The 19,921-nt window shown below is 39.8% G+C and overlaps 1 protein-coding gene across 3 annotated transcripts in view; it reads right to left on the reverse strand.

The window, feature by feature from the left end:
• Positions 1 to 1,514: 1,514 nt before the first annotated feature.
• The window catches only part of rtf2 (replication termination factor 2), a 58,086-nt gene continuing 39,679 nt past the window's right edge, over positions 1,515 to 19,921 (reverse strand). Inside the window, exons 6-9 of one of the 3 annotated variants that reach the window (XM_029693035.1) lie at positions 15,812 to 15,925; positions 13,431 to 13,485; positions 2,907 to 2,984; positions 1,515 to 2,535 (exon numbers count right to left, since the gene is read on the reverse strand). In XM_029693035.1, the coding sequence (XP_029548895.1) occupies positions 2,324 to 2,535; positions 2,907 to 2,984; positions 13,431 to 13,485; positions 15,812 to 15,925 (459 nt within the window). In that variant the 3' untranslated portion in view covers positions 1,515 to 2,323. Of the gene's footprint in view, positions 2,539 to 2,906; positions 2,985 to 13,430; positions 13,486 to 15,811; positions 15,926 to 19,921 lie in introns of all 3 variants that reach the window. The other 2 variants (XM_029693033.1, XM_029693036.1) reach the window with 2 other exon arrangements.

Consider the following 19,921-nt stretch of genomic DNA (forward strand, 5'->3'; position numbering starts at 1 on the left):
GCACCTGAGTGAAACCCTATGCACATTCCTGTGATAGGCCCACTCTAAGGTTGTTCGACTTTCCTACAGATCTCTGCAATTACATTGCAGTTGAATCTACACATTCGAGGGTAGCCTAAACGACGCTTATGGAAGTGTATCTTCATAGAATAAACGCATTTAAACCATCAGAGCAGCTTCTGAATAGCCAATAGGCTTATTTATTTTAGTTTCTTTCCATTTAAATTAACTACAGTTACATGTTCTTTTCTAATGTGTTTTGTGGATTCCTTAGGCCTAAAATACTAGACACTCAATTGATCCAGTCTCATATAAACGTTAAACGTATTTTAGCCTATCGTAAACTTGTGTAGGGTAGACCTAATTATTAACACAATACAGAAAGGTCGCTGGTTGGAATCCCCTCGCCGACTAGGTGAGAAATCTGTCGATGTGCCCATGAGTAATATACTTATTAACCCTAATTGCTCGTAAATCGCTCTGGATAAGAGAGTCTGCGAAATGACTAAAATGTCAAATGTACAGAGATTCAAATATGTATCCTGAAATAGTCGCAACTCCAAAGCCTAGTGCCAGAGGATAACCAAAACGCTTTATTACAAAGGATAGCTTGCAGCGAAATACAGAGAATTGCCGCCTACAACATCAAGAAAGTTGCATTGATGCGTTCCAAGTTTCATTCAACGAACGACTGAAGGCTTATAAGGCTAGCCTTTACACCCACTGTGACAATGTAATGACTTAGGTGAATAAATGCATGGTCGCTCTATTTTATTTGATCCATCTTTAAGGAATACATGAAGATGCGTATGAACATACAGTATCTGTAAAAAAAACCCGGAATAATTAACAAAACATTTACAAGATAGAAATGACAAGGGCAAAGACTATCTAATTTATTTACTTGAATGGGAAACAGAATTTCCCCAATGTGACTTTTTCAAGAGGTCATAGGTGGCATTTGCACAATTGTTGGCAAAAGAGCTGATATGATTGGTCAAAAGACCAATTAGTGAAAATAAATATCAGAATTGGTCTACCTGCGTAAACGCAGCTGCATATCCTAAATTAGTTGACTCTAGCCACCTGCAGAGTAGAATTCCAGAGGTCTGTCTGCTCAACACTAAGTAGATTCTAAAGGCAAAGTTAAACCTCTGCTGCCATCTTGTGGCTTGACTCAATTATTAAAGCCAAGCACATCTTTTTCTGCGCTATCAATGTTTCCTTCACACCTTTGTGTGACCCTAAAATACATATTTGCACTCCATTTTGGTTACATTTCACACTTTCATGGTGTGTCCTAGAATAAAAAATAATGTAATATTAATTTAAATATAAAGCAAATGCTTTAACCCCAACACAAACCTGAAAACACTGAAGAACATGAGACACGGCAGTAATTTGGGGATATAACTAAAATACCAGCAGAAGGGAACAAATTGTTTCATTCGACTTAATGCACCTTAACTTGTACACAGTACTATGTGTTGTCCTATAATAAAAAGGAATACCCATTTTTAAGGAAAAAATACTTTATTTTGACATTGTTTGGGTTGAGGGTTGAACAAACATGCGTGGAAAAAGTATTTAAAAGGTATCCGTTTAAATAAAAATCAAATATGAACATTAAAATGTTTATATCAATCTATATTTGGATTGCTGACAAGTTATTTGGAGGAAATGTCAATATTGAGTATAAACAGTGTTTACTTACATAAGCAATAAGATTTTATGAATAAACACTCACTATTCCACTTTCTATAAACTAAGTCCTTGTAATATAATTTCAAAACATTTTTTATAATATATTGCATAGCAAACCATAATCTAAAGATGAATCATAGTGATCCACATCTATAAAAAACAACTAGATAGATAGCCTAGATAAGACCAACATATAATACAGCCAATTCATAGAAAAAGGAAAAGGAGAATTAGTAACCCTAACCTATAGCACATGTATTGACTCACCAAGGATACCTACAAGAAAAAGTAATCTGTCAAATTCAGTAACACTTTATTAAAATGACAGCACCATAAGGGCTCCATCACCTACGTACAACACATTCATAAGCAGCAGCAAGTTGATATTCCCTTTGTCACAGAAATGTGCACTTATACTGCATATTTCAACTTGCCGTTGTTGACATAAGCATTTATTAAACGGTCATGTGCTCATGAATGCATTAAGTATAGATTATAAATAAAAAAAATGTTTTAGGTACCCTTCAAATAAAGGGTTACCTCAAATTGTTTCTCACTGCAAATACACAGCATCACCTGGCTGTGTGTGCTGCCTGCCATGACCACTGGGGGGGGTCATTTAGAAGTGGTAGGGGGTGTGGGTAACCCAGTTGGACGTCTGGGCTTTGGTGCGCTTGGCTGAACTGTGGCTGGTGAAGAGAGATTTGTAGGTCTCCGACTTCTCTTCCATGGACTGGATGGACCTCTTGCTCCCGGATTCCGCCAAGCTTCCGGATGCTGCCAAGGGTTTGACCACCTTGGAGGAGCTGGAAGAACCAGAGGGTCCAGGGACTGCTAGGGTGAGAAGACAAAATTACCTATCATGACCCCTATTGTGTAGCATAAAATAGAATACTTTGCCACTTTTGTGAAAAACAGAAATTGGTCTCCTGTCTATCACAATGCCTTCAAATGAGCACGCACACACAGGGATCCGGTCCAGGATGGGGAACACTTTAGGGGTTATGTGCCTTGCTCAAGGGTACAGTGACAGTTTTAGGGCTAAGACATCATGCTGCTGAGTTATGAACTGTAAGGGGAGTATAGTGTCGGAAAGGCAATAAAAATGAGTGCAAGCTACACATTATGGTGCACTGCATTGAATGATTGTTTGTTCAACGTGTTAATATCGCTTCCTAGTCAAATAATCCACAAATAAACACCTGGCTGGCTGCGGTCTTCGCCATTTTCTGTTGAAGTTTTGCCCTCTGCAAAAACGGTTTCGGTGGAGTCTGGATTTTCTACATAGGAACAAAACAGGTGAATGTGAACAAGAAATACATAAAAAGTTTTAACAACCCATAACATCAATCATTATCTGTAAAGTCCCTCAATCGAGCAGTGAATTTGAAGCACAGATTCAACCACAAAGACCTTTCAATGCCCTGTTGGGCCTACCTCTCAAGGGAGAACAGATCCTAGTGCCTTGTTCATTTGTTGTGATGTACGGTTTGATGTTGTGATGTATGGTTTGTGTGAATCGTATTGACAACCTCTTTACAAAGTCATAAAATGAAGATAAGATCAAGCTAAGTTAAGACCAAGTTAATTTATTACTAATGTTTAATGTATTCAAAGCATTTGGGAATTTCAATGAATAGCTACACTTCCTTTACAGTGAACAAACAACACGTTTTAGGTTAAAAAAATGTATGCTGTACGATTTCCATAAACAAAGCCCTTGATAATATCATATGTTAAATCAATTGTGTTTAAATCATTTGAAAATGGTTTGATGTCAAAGTGGAAGTTGAATACCATAACAGCCTCTTCCTAATTTCCATTTGTTGGACCATGTTCTCTTAAATTGAGAACATAGACAATGTAACAATATTCCATGGTGGTGCAAATGTTTAGGCCTGGTTACAGTTTTGACTTAAAATCAGCTTGAAAAGCTATGGCAAGATTTGAAAACGGTTTTAAACAATGGTCAACAACCAACCTGACAGAGATTGAAGAATATTAAAAAGAATAATGGGCGTACTATTGTACAATCCAGGTGTGCAAAGCTCTTAGAAACATACCCCAAAAGACTCACAGCTGTAATTGCTGCCAAAGGTGTATTGTCCCAGGGGGTTAATACTTATGGGGTATTGTTTGTAGGCCAGAGACACAAAATGTCAATTTAATCCATTTAGAATTCAGGCTGTAACAAAAAAAATGTTAGTCTTCCACAAGCTTCCCACAATAAGTTGGGTGAATTTTGGCCCATTCCTCCTGAAAGAGCTGGTGTAACTGAGTGAGGTTTGTAGACCTCCTTGCTCGCACACACTTTTTTCAGTTCTGCCCACAAATCTTCCATGGGATTGAGGTCAGGGCTTTGTGATGGCCACTCCAATACCTTGACTTTGTTGTCCTTAATCCATTTTGCCACAACTTTGGAAGTATGCATTGTCCATTTGGAAGACCCATTTGTGACCAAGCTTTAACTTCCTGACTGATGTCTTGAGATGTTGCTTCAATATATCCACATAATTTTCATGATGCCATCTATTTTGTGAAGTGCACCAGTCCCTCCTGCAGCAAAGCACCCCCACAACATGATGCTGCCACCCCCGTGCTTCACGGTTGGGATGGTGTTCTTCGGCTTGCAAGCATCCCCCTTTTTCCTCCATACATAACGATGGTCATTATGGCCAAACAGTTCTATTTTTGTTTCATCAGACCAGAGGACATTTGTCCAAAAAGTGAATTATAAGTGAAATAATCTGTCTGTAAACAATTGTTGGAAAAATTACTTGTGTCATGCACAAAGTAGATGTCCTAACCGACTAGCCAAGACTATTGTTTGTTAACAAGAAATTTTGGGATTGGTTGAAAAACGAGTTTTAACGATTCCAACCTAAGTGTATGTAAAATTCCGACTTCAACTGTACGTTCCCCAGCAAGAATAATGTCGTCCAAACAGAAAGGGAAACTAAGAAAGAGTTACTGACAACAATCAAAACATAACAGGTGGTTTTAGGAGGGGTTCTGAAAGACAAGCATGGGTGTGTCCACTGACTAGCAACAGGAACCTAAAAGACACACACAACAAGCACCCACTAAATTTGCAGAAGAAGAGGCAATCAAAAGAAAAACCTACACAAAACTTAACAGGAAGCAGACCAAAAAGTGGAGCAAAATTTAAACAGGGAAGATCAGATAAAGGATTGTTTGTCTAGAAATCAAAATAGGCATTGCCACATCTATTAAGACAACTGAAGCACTGGTCCAGCCACTTTTATTTAATATAACTAGGCAAGTCAGTTAAAACTTCTCTTGGGCAGGAGTCCCACCCACGGTTCACACTATTCAACAGCCAGTGAAAAATCAGAGCGCCAAATTCAGAACCACAAAATGCCATAATTCAAAGTTCTCAAACAAAGGACTATTTTACACCATTTTAAAAGGTACACGTCTCCTTAATGTAACCACATTGTCCGATTTCAAAAAGGCTTTATGGCGAAAGCATAAAGTTAGATTATGTTAGGACAGTTCCAACACAAGAAAAAGCACACAGCCATTTTCCTAGCAAGGACAGGCGTCACAAAAACCAGAAAACCAGCTAAAATTATGCACTAACCTTTGACGATCTTCATCAGATGACACTCCTAGGACATCATGTTACACAATACATGCATTTTTTGTTCGATAAAGTTCATATTTATATCCATAAACCCCATTTTACATTGGCGCGTGATGTTCAGAAAATATTTTGCCTCCAATACTCCTGGAACACTGAACTATGGTGACATTCTGTGAAACCATTCATCAAACACAGACGGAACACCCTCATAGATGATATAGTTAGAATTCTTTCCCCGTACATTCCGTTTTGAAAATATTTTGCCTCCAATACTCCCGTTTGACAACAATTTACAAAAATACTCACCATTAACGTTGATAAAATATTAAACTGTTATTCAAATAATTATAGATGAACATCTCCTTTATGCAAACACTGTGACAGATTTCAAAAAAGCTTCACGAGGAAAGCACACTTTGCAATAATCTGAGTACTGCGCTCAGAAAAATACACTAGGCAATACAGATACCCGCCATCTTGGAGTCATCTAAAATCATAAATAGCATTAGAAATATTCACTTACCTTTGATGATCATCAGAAGGCACTTCCAGGAATCCCAGGTCCATAATAAATGTTGCTTTGTTCGATAAAGTCCATAATTTATGTCCAAATAGCTCCTTGTTGTTAGCGCGTTCAGTTAGCTACTCCAAGTGTAGGAAGCGCGCGAAAAATGTCACGACAAAAAGTAAAAAAAGTAATATTTACGTTCGTTCAAACATGTCAAATGTTGTATAGCATCAATCTTTAGGGCCTTTATCACTTAGAATTTAAATAATATTCCAACCGGACGATTGCAGTATCTTGAAAAACGTTTTGGAACACAGCTAACTCTCACGTGAACACGCGCCAATGAACGCCAGTACCTTCCTGAGTCAACAACTTCCAACTTCCTCTGTTCATCATAGACGCCTCAAACAACTTTCTAAAGACTGTTGACATCTAGTGGAAGCCTTAGGAAGTGCAAAATGAACCATAAGTCACTGTGTGTTCGATAGGCAATGACTTGAAAGGACTACAAGCACCAGAATTCTCACTTCCGGGTTCGATTTTTCTCAGGTTTTTGCCTGCCATATGAGTTCTGTTATACTCACAGACATCATTCAAACAGTTTTAGAAATATGCATATTCTAGTTCCTGCGCCCGAGTAGTAGGCCGTTTAATTTGGGTACGTTTTTCATCCGGCCGTGAAAATACTGCCCCCTACCCTAGCGAGGTTAAGAACAAATTCTTATTTACAATGGCGGCCTATCCCGGCCAAACCCGGACGACGCTGGGCCAATTGTGCGATGCCCTATAAGACTCCCAATCACGGCCAGATGTGATACAGCCTGGATTCGAACCAGGGACTGTAGTGACACCTCTTGCACTGAGATGCAGTGCCTTAGACCGCTGCCAATAGCACTTGGGCCAGCACAGGTGAAACACCTTCCTACCAACGAGATGGCACATGTCGTGTAACACATACTTACGAGGTGAAACCAATCGCTACGCCCTACGTGCTAAAGTCAAACATCAAAACATAAATGGAAAAAACATAACTTGTTTTTCAGTAAATGCCTTGTTCACTCATCAAGTAGTGCATTGCTTAATCATTTTAGGCTAAAACAGGAAACCACAGAGAGAGAAAGAGAGCTGAGCAGGGAGTCTTGCCTCCCTCCAAGCCAGAAGCAGAAGAACCTGCTCAAAATATGACTGTCTGAACCAAATTCACACTTTTTGTGCAGTGGTGTATACTACTTTTTGTGTGCATATTCTCACTTCTTAATCCCCACTGATGCGAATCAAAGTAGTGTAGTGGAGGTATAAGCTGTATAAATTAATAAGGCTGATGGAACAGATCATGCATGTTTATCTTAAAATTGACAAATAATTTTTTATTCACATTTTAAGCGCAGCAATATACACACGGTCTACGTGTGTGTAAGCCTACGCGCAAATGATCCAAAATGCAATTTATGGGGAAAAAAAAGAGTTCTACAATGCGCACTGCTCATGTGACCGGTTTCATGGACAGAGATGGAAATATACATTACAAATGTACAAACGGGAGATCTAAAGATGCAACAACTATCATGGGTTTCTAATATGACTAGGGTAATGCCTTTGGCTGCTAAACAATTAAATGTTTTTAAAATATTTCCCTTAGATATTTCTATGGTCGGATTTTGGCTGGGTATGGAAAAATCCAGGTTTCAAACAATGAAGGAACAGGAAAAATATAGATGCTAATGATAGACCTAACTGTCTTCTGGTATATGGAAAGGCTTTCCCAAAAACCTAAATTTAATGTTAACCAGCTACAAATTAGCCTTCCTGGCAGGATAATATCATGATTATTTGCATCAATCCAGTGGCCATTTGTTTTGTAAACTCCATCTAATGTGCAGTACAGAAACACCGGACAGTTTCAGCTTCCAGGAATTGTGTACAGATCCTTGCGACATGGGGCTGTGAATTATCATACTGAAATCATGAGGTGATGGGAGCAGATGAATGGCACAGCAATGGGCCTCAGGATCTTGTCAGTGTACATTTGCATTCAAATTTCCATAGAGAAAATTGTGTTCATTGTCCGTAGCTTATACCTGCCCATACAATAACCCCACTGCCATCCTGGGGCACCCTGTTCACAACGTTGACATCAGCAAACCGCTGGAGTAGGCTTATGGTATAGAAATTAACATGAAATCCTCTGGCAACAGCTCTGGTGGACATTATTGCAGTCAACATGCCAATTGCACGCTCCATCAAAACTTAAGACATCTGTGGCATTTTGTTGTGTGACAAAACTGCACATTTGAGTGGTAATTAATTGTCCCCAGCACAAGGTGCACCTGTGTAATGATCATACTGTGTAATCAGCTTCTTTATATGCCACACCAGTCTCATGGATGGATTATCTTGGCAAAGATGAAATGCTCACTAACAGGGATATAAACAAATTTGTGCACAACATTTGAGAGAAATAAGCTTTTATTTCAGCTCATGAAACATGGGACCAACACTTTTACATGTTGAGTTTATATTCAGTCTATGTCTATCTTAATTATTTTTGCACTGACCCCCTTGCTGGCTCTATGCACACTCACTAGACTCTGCCCACACACTCAAACACACACACTTTACGTACACTGCAGCTACACTGATTATTATATATCCTGATTGCCTGGTCACTTTTACCCCTACCTACACATAGATACTGTTACTTTGACTACCCCGTACGGCTGTACATTGACTCAGTACTGGTACTCCTTGTATTTAGCCTCATTAATAACTTTACATCCTTTTTTAATTAAAATGTTGTGTTACTTTTTAACTCTGCATTGTTGGGAATGGGTAAGCATTACACAGTAGTCTACACCTGTTGTATTCGGTGCAGGTGACCAATACAATTGGATTTGACTATGTCCACATGGCCCATTTGAGTTTTGTAGATTAATAAGATATGTATAAAACAAAAATAAGATATGTCCTCCACACTTCCTACTAGGAATGCACAATATATCAGTGAACATATCGGAATCGGACGATATTAGCTAAAAAGGCTAACATCGGTATCGGCCTCGATGTCTAGTTTAACGCCGATGTCAAAAACCGAAGTCAAAGCTGACATGCAAACCTATATAACGTAGGTACATGACGTAATGACGTCATGTAAAATTTTGCGCTACACATGCAACACAGCATTCCTAACCTAGCCCACAATGTCTGCTGTGTGGATTAGAGGTCGACCGATTATGATTTTTCAACGCCGATACCGATTATTGGAGGACCAAAAAAAGCCGATACCGATTAATCTGCCAATTTTTTATTTATTTGTAATTACGACAATACTGAATGAACACTTATTTTAACTTAATATAATGCCTCAAATAAATAATGAAACATGTTCAATTTGGTTTAAATAATACAAAAACAAAGTGTTGGAGAAGAACGTAAAAGTGCAATATGTGCCATGTAAGAAAGCTAACGTTTAAGTGCCTTGCTCAGAACATGGGAACATATGAAAGCTGGTGGTTCCTTTTAACATGAGTCTTCAATATTCCCAGGTAAGAAGTTTTAGGTTGTAGTTATTATAGGAATTATAGGACTATTTCTCTCTATACAATTTGTATTTCATATACCTTTGACTATTGGATGTTCTTATAGGCACTTTAGTATTGCCAGTGTAACAGTATAGCTTCCGTCCCTCTCCTCACTCCTACCTGGGCTCAAACCAGGAACCCATCGACAACAGCCACCCTCGAAGCAGCGTTACCCATGCAGAGCAAGGGAAACAACCACTCCCAAGTCTCAGAGCAAGTGACATTTGAAACGCTATTAGCGTGCACCCGCTAACTAGCTAGCCATTTCACATCGGTTACACCAGCCTAATCTTGGGAGTTGACAGGCTTGAAGTCATAAACAGCGCAATGCATTGTGAAAGCTGCTGGCAAAACGCAGTAAAGTGCTGTTTGAATGAATGCTTACGAGCCTGCTGGTGTCTACCACCGCTCAGTCAGACTGCTCTATCAAATCATAGACATAATTATAATATAATAAACACACAGAAATACGAGCCTTAGGTCATTAATATGGTCGAATCCAGAAACTATCATCTCGAAAACAAAACGCTTTTTTCTTTCAGTGAAATACGGAACCGTTCCGTATTTTATCTAACGGGTGGCATCCCTAAGTCTAAATATTCCTGTTACATTGCACAACCTTCAATGGTATGTCATAATTACGTAAAATTCTGGCAAATTAGTTCGCAACGAGCCAGGCAATGAACGCAAGAGCAGTGACACAATTTCATGTTAGCAGGCAATAGTAACTAAATATGCAGGTTTAAAAATATATACTTGTGCATTGATTTTAAAGAAAGGCATTGATGTTTATGGTTAGGTACATTGGTGCAACGACAGTGCTTTTTTCGCAAATGCGCTTGTTAAATCACCCGTTTGTCGAAGTAGGCTGTGATTCGATGAGAAATTAACAGGCACCGCATCGATTATATGCAACGCAGGACACGTTAGATAAACTAGTAATATCATCAACCATGTGTAGTTAACTAGTGATTATGTTAAGATTGATAGTTTTTTTATAAGTTTAATGCTAGCTAGCAACTTACCTTGGCTTCTTGCTGCCCTTGCGTAACAGGTAGTCAGCCTGCCATGCAGGCTCCTCGTGGAGTGCAATGTAAGGCAGGTGGTTAGAGCGTTGGACTAGTAACCAGAAGGTTGCAAAAACGAACCCCCTAATCCCTCCTGAACAAGGCAGTTAACCCCCGTTCCTAGGCCGTCATTGAAAATAAGAATGTGTTCTTAATCTGACTTGCCTAGTTAAATAAAGGTGTAAAAAAATATTAATAAATAAAGAAAATCGACAAATTGGTGGCCAAAAATACCGATTACAGATTGTTATGAAAACTTGAAATCGGCCCTAATTAATCGGCCATTCCGATTAATCGGTCGACCTCTAGTGTGGATCAAGCAGTCAAGTCGAGCAGTCACTTGAAAGAGTAAGAACATTTCAGCGAGACAACTCAAAGACGAAATTCATTAACGCCAAGATAATATAATTCACTGCCCTCGACAATCAACCGTCCTCTGTCGTAGGTGATGTTGGCTTTCGTGACTGGTCGAGCACCGGTACACACTAATGTTACCAAGTGCGCAATTGTTCAGATGTTGCCCTACCAGAGTTACACAGTAATAGCATCACTACTATTAACTTCACAACATACTATGGAACGTCGTTTGGGTCTTTGCCTGTCAAAAAAGATACACGTCAAATAACACTATTTGACAATAACACTATTTGACGCATTAAATAAGCTTTTAATTTGACACATCAAATATCACCGTTTTATTATAAAATGTTGTGTGTTCTGAATTTACACGTGCAAGCCAAGCGCCACCACTACTATCAGTAGCACTGTCAAAGCTGTACAAAAAAGTGTGCAAACAAGCAAACACCGGTCATGAACGATGTGTTTACAATACCACGTTGGTAATAAAGCATTATTTGTTTGACCGCAACTTCTGGGGTAGCTAGCTAGCTTTATCTTGGTACCTAGCTAGCAGTAATACAACCAGCCTGAAAACAATGACAAGTAGAAACTGCAGTCATTTTCACGACTCTTAGCAATGATTTAGGAATCCTTGTGAGTAAGTATTAGCTAGGTAGCCACTTGTTGTTCGCCTATTGAAATTGAACTTCAGTTCATGAAAATAAATAGCTAGCCAGCTACTTAACCCTGTTGCCCAAAGCTAACGTTATAAGCAGCCAGCTAGCTTCATCTGGCTAGTGAGGCTCAACCTGACCGGGTTATGTGTTGTGAAGCTAGCCACAATAAGGATTAGGCACAATAGTGGAATTCACGGTTTGCCTTTATTTATAAGTGATGCAGAAGGTTACAATTGGTGGAATCATGACTTATTTAGACTAGATAATGTTAAACAATGTTGGAATGTGAAGATATGAAATGGGGTATCAGTCTATTCGGTGACACCCACAGAACACAACTGTGAAGAGTTTACGCAAATATTCATGTTGTAGCTCTTATCGCGGGACTCTGACTGTGTGAAATCACCTCCCCAGTCAGCCTATTGTGTGTATTGACATTCATATTGCACTGTACAGCTTTACCTAAGGATTGGGGATCAATTAAATGGGGTATCAGTCTACTCAATACCCAATATATTTTTCCCAACGCCTCCTCAGACTACAAAACATCCACGCAGTATTGTTTTTCCTCTGGAATAGTGTTCAATACACATAGGTTGACAATAAATGTGGCTCAATTCACAGTCCCGCAATAAGAGCTACAATTTTAATGTTCTCTGGGTGTCACTGAGTAGACTGATACCCCATGTCATTGATCCACAATCCAAAGGTAAGACTGTACAGTGAAATAAGTATGCCCCCAATACAATTGTAAAGTATAATACATCGATGGTGTGATTTCAACAGATTTTTGTCAAATTAACAAATTATTATATTTTGTTGATTTCATATAACATTCCAACCTCGTTTAGCATGATCTATTCAATTATGGCATAATTCTACTATTTCTATTCATTTGCATCACTGTCAATTACATACTTTTATTTTGAAGGCTAACTGCAAAGTCCACAATTGTGGCTAATCCTTATTGTAGCTAGCTTCACATAGATGGGTCCGACCACCATTAATCAAATAAGAACTGTCTTATAAATTAAGGTTATTTTAGATGATGACACCTAGCTATATAGTTAGCTAGCTAATGATAGCTACTGAAACAGATGATGTAGTTTTGCTCTGTTTTTGGGGAAGAACAATGAACAATGATCCATGAGCTAGCTAGCTTTTTTTTATGACCAGCACTGTAGGTGCGCGAGACATCTTCACGAGCATCATAGCATACGTAGCGATGAATCGTGGTGACATATGAAATACGAGTGAGTGTGTAATCAATGTTTAATAAAACTACGTAAAAAATGTATGAACGTGTTCAATTATTATGTGAAGTACAGTCATATTCAGGTCCTGATTGGTCAACAAGCTTATTTGACATGTCAAATAGTGTTATTTGATGTGTATCTTTTTTGACATGCAAAGACCCAAACAGCGTTCCATAGAAATCCTGGTTGAGAATGAAATGACTGAACAAATGAACAACGAAACAGCACAGCAAGTAAGTGAAAGAAATAGGTTTTGCTTATGTTTTACTGGTAATGGGGACATACGTAAATGCAAACAAAATAACTTTTTGGTCAGTGTGGTGAATGTGTGTGTGTGTAACCTTTATTTAACTAAGCAAGTCAGTTAAGAACAAATTCATATTTAAAATGACGGCCTACCCCGGCCAAACCCGGACGAGGCTGGGCCAATTGTGCGCCGCCCTATGGGACTCCCTATCACGGCCTGCTGTGATACAGCCTGGATTCAAACCAGGGACTGTAGTGACGCCTCTCGCACTGAGATGCAGTGCCTTAGACCGCTGTGTCCATGTGTGTGTTAACTATTTAACTGTAATAGAATGCTTAAAAGGCTACCAAAATGCTAAATATTGGTTATCGGCATCGTTTTTTTTTACCAAGGAAAATATTGGATGTCGGTATCGGCCAAAAATGTCGGTGCATCACTACTTCCTACCTTTTGACTCTGATGGCTTGGAAACAGTCTCAGCAAATTTGCTCTTCTTTGATTTCTAAAAAAAAAAAAATTTTTTTTTTTTTTTTAAAAACACATTTTACCGTAAATTCCAGGCAACTCACATAACTAGTGGGGAATCCTAACTTCTACCTATGGTGAGTCAAATCTACACTTTGACATCAATGCATCATGCAAGCATCATGAATAGGTGGAAAATTTACTGAAAGGGATAGTGATAGGGTTTCCTTACCCTGTCAACCAGATGTGTCAAATTCATTCCATGGACGGCCAAGTGTCTGCAGGTTTTCGCTCCACCCTTCTACTTCATTGATGAATTAAGTTCACTAATTAGTAATGAACTCCCATCACCTGGTTGTCTAGGTCTGAATTGAAAGGAAATCCCAGAAAGCCGCAAACACTCGGCCCTCCACGGAAAGATTTTTGACACCACTGCTGTAAACAGTCTATGGACAAAGTTTCAAATGCTAACTTTTTAGCATTTGTGGCACAAATCCGTTGCAAGTCAATGGTACCTATATTACAATTTTCGCGCTTCATCTCCAAATCGTCCTAAAGTATCTTAAAATTGATTGTGTAACTCAATTAAGTTACTTAAATATGATTTGGACATGAAGCGCAAAAATGCTAATATACAGTGGCAAGAAAAAGTATGTGAACCCTTTGGAATTAATTACCTGTACTTCTGCATAAATTGGTCATTCACCTAAGTCACAACAAGACAAACACAGTCTGCTTAAACTAATAACACACAAACAATTATATGTTTTCATGTCTTTACTGAACACACCGTGTAAACATTCACAGTTCAGGGTGGGAAAAGTATGTGAACCCTTGGATTTAATAACTGGTTGACCCTCCTTTAACAGCAATAACCTCAACCAAATGTTTTCTGTAGTTGCGGATCAGACCTACACAATGGTCAGGAGGAATTTTGGACTATTCCTCTTCACAAAACTGTTTCAGTTCAGCAATATTCTTGGGATGTCTGGTGTGAACCGCTCTCGAGGTCATGCCACAGCATCTCAATCGGTTTGAGGTCAGGACTCTGACTGGGCCACTCCAGAAGGCCTATTTTCATCTGTTGAAGCCATTCTGTTGTTGATTTACTTCTGTGTTTTGGGTCATTGTCCTGTTGCATCACCCAACTTCTGCTGAGCTTCAATTGGCGGACAGAAAGCCTTACATTCTACTGCAAAATGTCTTGATAAACTTGGGAATTCGTTTTCCCGTCGATGATAGTAAGCTGTCCAGGCCCCGACGCAACAAAGCAGCTCCAAACCATGATACTCCCTTCACCATACTTTACAGTTGGGATGAGGTTTTGATGTTGGTGTGCTGTGACTTTTTTTTCTCCACACAGCGTTGTGTGTTCCTTCCAAACAACTCAACTTTAGTTTAATCTGTCCACAGAATATTTTGCCAGTAGCACTGTGGAACATCCAGGTGCTCTTTTGTGAACTTCAGATGAGCAGCAATGTTTTTTTTTGGACAGCAGTTACTTCTTCCGTGGTGTCCTCCCATGAACACCATTCTTGTTTAGTGTTTTATGTATCGTAGACTCGTCAACAGAGATGTTAGCATGTTCCAGAGATTTCTGTAAGTCTTTAGCTGACACACTAGGATTCTTCTTAACCTCATTGAGCATTCTGCGCTGTGCTCTTGCAGTCATCTTTGCAGGACGGCCACACCTAGGGAGAGTAGCAACAGTGCTGAATTTTCTCTATTTATAGACAATTTGTCTTACTGTGGACTGATGAACATCAAGGCTTTTAGAGATACTTTGGAACCCTTTCCAGCAAGTCAATATTTCTTAATATTGGGTCTTCTGAGATATCTTTTGTTCGTGGCATGGTTCACATCAGGCAATGCTTCTTGTGAGTGTTTTTTCTAGGACAGGGTAGCTCTAACCAACATCTCCAATCTTGTCTCATTGATTGGACTCCTCGTTAGCTGACTTCTGACTCCAATTAGCTTTTGGAGAAGTCATTAGCCTAGGGGGTTCACATACTTTTTCCAACCTACTATGTGAATGTTTAAATGATGTATTCAATATAGACAAGAAAAATACAATAATTTGTGTGTTAGTTTAAGCAGACTGTGTTTGTCTGTTGTTGTGATTTAGATGAAGATCAGATCTAATGTTATGACCAATTTATGAAGAAATCCAGATAATTCCAAAAGGGTTCACATACTTTTTCTTGCCACTGTAGGTACCATTCTTGCATTGGAATTGTAGTGTACCAAAAATGCAAAAAAGTTAGCAACAAACATGTCATTTTGTAATTTGGATGAACTCTCCCTTTAAGTGGAAGTTAGGATTACCCCTTAAAATTTGATTTGAAAACTCTAGGAACACAAACTTTTGTTGCCTTGGCCTTGGCTCTCTTCTCCTCCATTATCTTTCTCAGTTTCTCCACCTCCTCCTTGGTCCCGTTGAGGACGACGAGGTCTTCTTCTTTGAACGGGTCGCCACACTGCAACCAAGAGAAGGTTTAGCTAAGCCCTGACATTTTTCTACATTATTTTATGACATACATGCTTTTCAGTATCTTATTTTAATTCATGAATTTAACATAACAGTGATGGCTTAATGAAAAGCTTCATTTAGGGCTTCTCACGGACGGTATGTCTATTATATGCACAATGTTCAACGGGAAAAAAAAGTTTAACATATGAAATACATTTGGTGTACTTTAGAGCCGCAACATCAAAGACATGAAGCAAAGGTCATAGTTCAGTCAGTGTACTGAGGATCAATAATACAATCCAAATGTCAGTGGTACATTGTTACAATCACAAAACAATAAATAGTTGAATAACCTAAGCCTAGTACTAAGATATTACAACCCATAGAGATCCTATTATAGTACTAGAGGGGCTATGTCATAAACCCTCAAAGTTCCAAAATGGGGACAAAATGGCAGCCACCTTGGTCAGGGAGAAATCCAAAACCAGTCTGGTTTTGTAGAGGCATAGGTGCAGGAAAATAAAAGTAAGACATGTGATGTATCAGAAATTGTGTGATGGAATTATAGTCAACCTATAATATTGTTATATAATTATAAATACAGTTCATATGGGTTTTATACACATTCTCTATTTATAGCCTCTAAAATATTTTCTAAACAGACCATAAATGTCTCAGATTTTGTTTTCTTGGAAAGCTGTGAGTGTTATTATATGATCCAATATCAGTACTTGTTGCATTTACAACTTGTCTAAGTCCTATCATCAACTGATTTGAGCCAGTGTATGGCTGTCGATTGACTGCATTGTTTGAATGAAATGTTGCCATATTTGCAGTTAATTAAACAAAATTATGGAACCATTCCTCTAAAACTGGCTGGCTGTCTAGCTAAAGACACATACAGTGTAGATAAATTCTTCACATTCATTGTTTTGCACAATATCTTATCACAGCAATAGAAAACCATGGTTGACCAACTCCCTGACCAACATGGCTGACCTTTGGACCATCATGAGAAGGCTCATGTCCATTCCAGTATTCTACTTCTATGTTACAACCCCAGTCACACAAAGCTAACAGGCATGAATGGCATATGGGAATTTCCCTAACTTCCCGAGTTAGATCGGGAAGTTAGGAACCAATATACACAAGCAGTTAGGAAAGCTAAGGCTAGCTTTTTCAAGCAGAAATTTGCATCCTGTAGCACAAACTCCAAAAAGTTCAGGGACACTAAAGTCCATGGAGGAGAAGAGCACCTCCTCCCAGCTGCCCACTGCACTGAGGCTAGGAAACACTGTCACCACCGATAAATCCACTATAACTGAGAATTTCAATAAGCAATTTTCTTCGGCTGGCCATGCTTTCCACCTGGCTACCCCTACCCCGGTCAACAGCCCTGCACCCCCCACAGCAACTCGCCCAAGCCTCCCCCATTTCTCCTTCACCCAAATCCAGATAGCTGATGTTCAGAAAGAGCTGCAAAATCTGGACCCCTATAAATCAGCCGAGCTAGACAATCTGGACCCTCTCTTTCTAAAATTATCTGCCAAAATTGCTGCAACATCTATTACTGTTCAACCTCTCTTTCGTATCGTCCCAAAGATTGTAAAGCTGCCGCGGTCATCCCCCTCTTCAAAGGGGGAGACACTCTAGACCCAAACTGCTACAGACCTATATCTATCCTACCCTGCCTTTCTAAGGTCTTCGAAAGCCAAGTTAACAAACAGATTACCGACCATTTCGAATCCCACCGTACCTTCTCCGCTATGCAATCTGGTTTCAGAGCTGGTCATGGGTGCACCTCAGCCACGCTCAAGGTCCTAATCGATATCTTAACCGCCATCGATAAGAAACAGTACTGTGCAGCCGTATTCATTAACCTGGCCAAGGCTTTCGACTCTGTCAATCACCACATCCTCATTGGCAGACTCAACAGCCTTGGTTTCTCAAATGATTGGCTTGCCTGGTTCACCAACTACTTCTCTGATAGAGTTCAGTGTGTCAAATCTGAGGGCTTGTTGTCCGAACCTCTGGCAGTCTCAATGGGGGTGCCACACGGTTCTGTATACATCAATGATGTCGCGCTTGCTGCTGGTGATTCTCTGATCCACCTCTACGCAGACGACACCATTCCGTATACATCTGGCCCTTCTTTGGACACTGTGTTAACAAACCACCAGACGAGCTTCAATGCCATACAACTCTCCTTCCGTTGCCTCCAACTGCTCTTAAATGCAAGTAAAACTAAATGCATGCTCTTCAACCGATCGCTGCCCGCACCTGCCCACCCGTCCAGCATCACTACTCTAGACGGTTCTGACTTAGAATATGTGGACAACTACAAATACCTAGGTGTCTGGTTAGACTGTAAACTCTCCTTCCAGACTCACATTAAACATCTCCAATCCAAAATTAAATCTAGAATCGGCTTCCTATTTCGTAACAAAGCCTCCTTCACTCATGCTGCCAAACATACCCTCATAAAATTGACCATCCTACCAATCCTCGACTTCGGTGATGTCATTTACAAAATAGCCTCCAACACTCTACTCAACAAATTGGATGCAGTCTATCACAGTGCCATCCGTTTTGTCACCAAAGCCCCATATACTACCCACCACTGCAACCTGTACACACTCGTTGGCTGGCCCTTGCTTCATACTCGTCGCCAAACCCACTGTCTCCAGGTCATCTACAAGTCTTTGCTAGGTAAAGCCCCGCCTTATCTCAGCTCACTAGTCACCATAGCAGCACCCACCCATAGTACCCGCTCCAGCAGGTATATCTCACTGGTCACCCCCAAAGCCAATTCCTCCTCTGGCCGCCTCTCCTTCCAGTTCTCTGCTGCCAATGACTGGAACGAATTGCAAAAATCACTGAAGCTGGAGACACATATCTCCCTCACTAGCTTTAAGCACCAGCTGTCAAAGCAGCTCACAGATCACTGCACCTGTACATAGCCCATCTGTAAATAGCCCATCCAACTACCTCATCCCCATACTGTATTTATTTATTTATCTTGCTCCTTTGCACCCCAGTATCTCTACTTGCACATCTACCATTCCAGTGTTTAATTGCTATATTGTAATTACTTCGCCACCATGGCCTAATTATTGCCTTACCTCCCTTATCTTACCTCATTTGCACACAATGTATATAGACTTTTTTTCCTACTGTATTATTGACTGTATGTTTGTTTATTCCATGTGTAACTCTGTGTTGTTGTATGTGTCGAACTGCTTTGCTTTATCTTGGCCAGGTCGCAGTTGTAAATGAGAACTTGTTCTCAACTAGCCTACCTGGTTAACCTGTTGGGGATAGGGGGCAGTATTTGCACGGCCGGATAAAAAACGTACCCGATTTAATCTGGTTACTACTCCTGCCCAGTAACTAGAATATGCATATAATTGTTTGATTTGGATAGAAAACACCCTAAAGGTTCTAAAACTGTTTGAATGGTGTCTGTGAGTATAACAGAACTCATTTGGCAGGCCAAAACCTGAGAAGATTCCAAACAGGAAGCGCTCTCTCTGACTATTTCTTGGCATTCTTGATCATCTCTAACCAAAACAGGAGATCTCTGGCATAACGTGACATTTTCTAACGCTCACATAGGCTCTCAGAAGGCGCCAGAACGATGAATGGTGACTTTGCAGGCTATGGCTGAAAAACAGTAGCGCATTTGGATAGTGGTCGATCTGAGGACAAGGAGACTGGAGGCGCGTGCACGAGCCGACACCATGTTTACTTTCTCTCTCTTTGAACGAAAACAACGACTCCCGGTCGGAATATTATCGCTTTTTTACGAGAAAAGTCACATAAAAATTGATTTTAAACAGCGTTTGACATGCTTCGAAGTACGGTAATGGAATATTTTGAAATCTTTTGTCACAAAACGTGTCGGGCGCGTCACCCTTCTTTACCCTTCGGATAGTGTCTTGAACGCACAAACAAGACGCCGCTATTTGGATATAACTATGGATTATTTTGAACCAAACCAACA

This window comes from Salmo trutta, chromosome 16 (assembly GCF_901001165.1).
Source record: "Salmo trutta chromosome 16, fSalTru1.1, whole genome shotgun sequence".
NCBI classification, from domain to species: Eukaryota; Metazoa; Chordata; class Actinopteri; order Salmoniformes; family Salmonidae; genus Salmo; species Salmo trutta.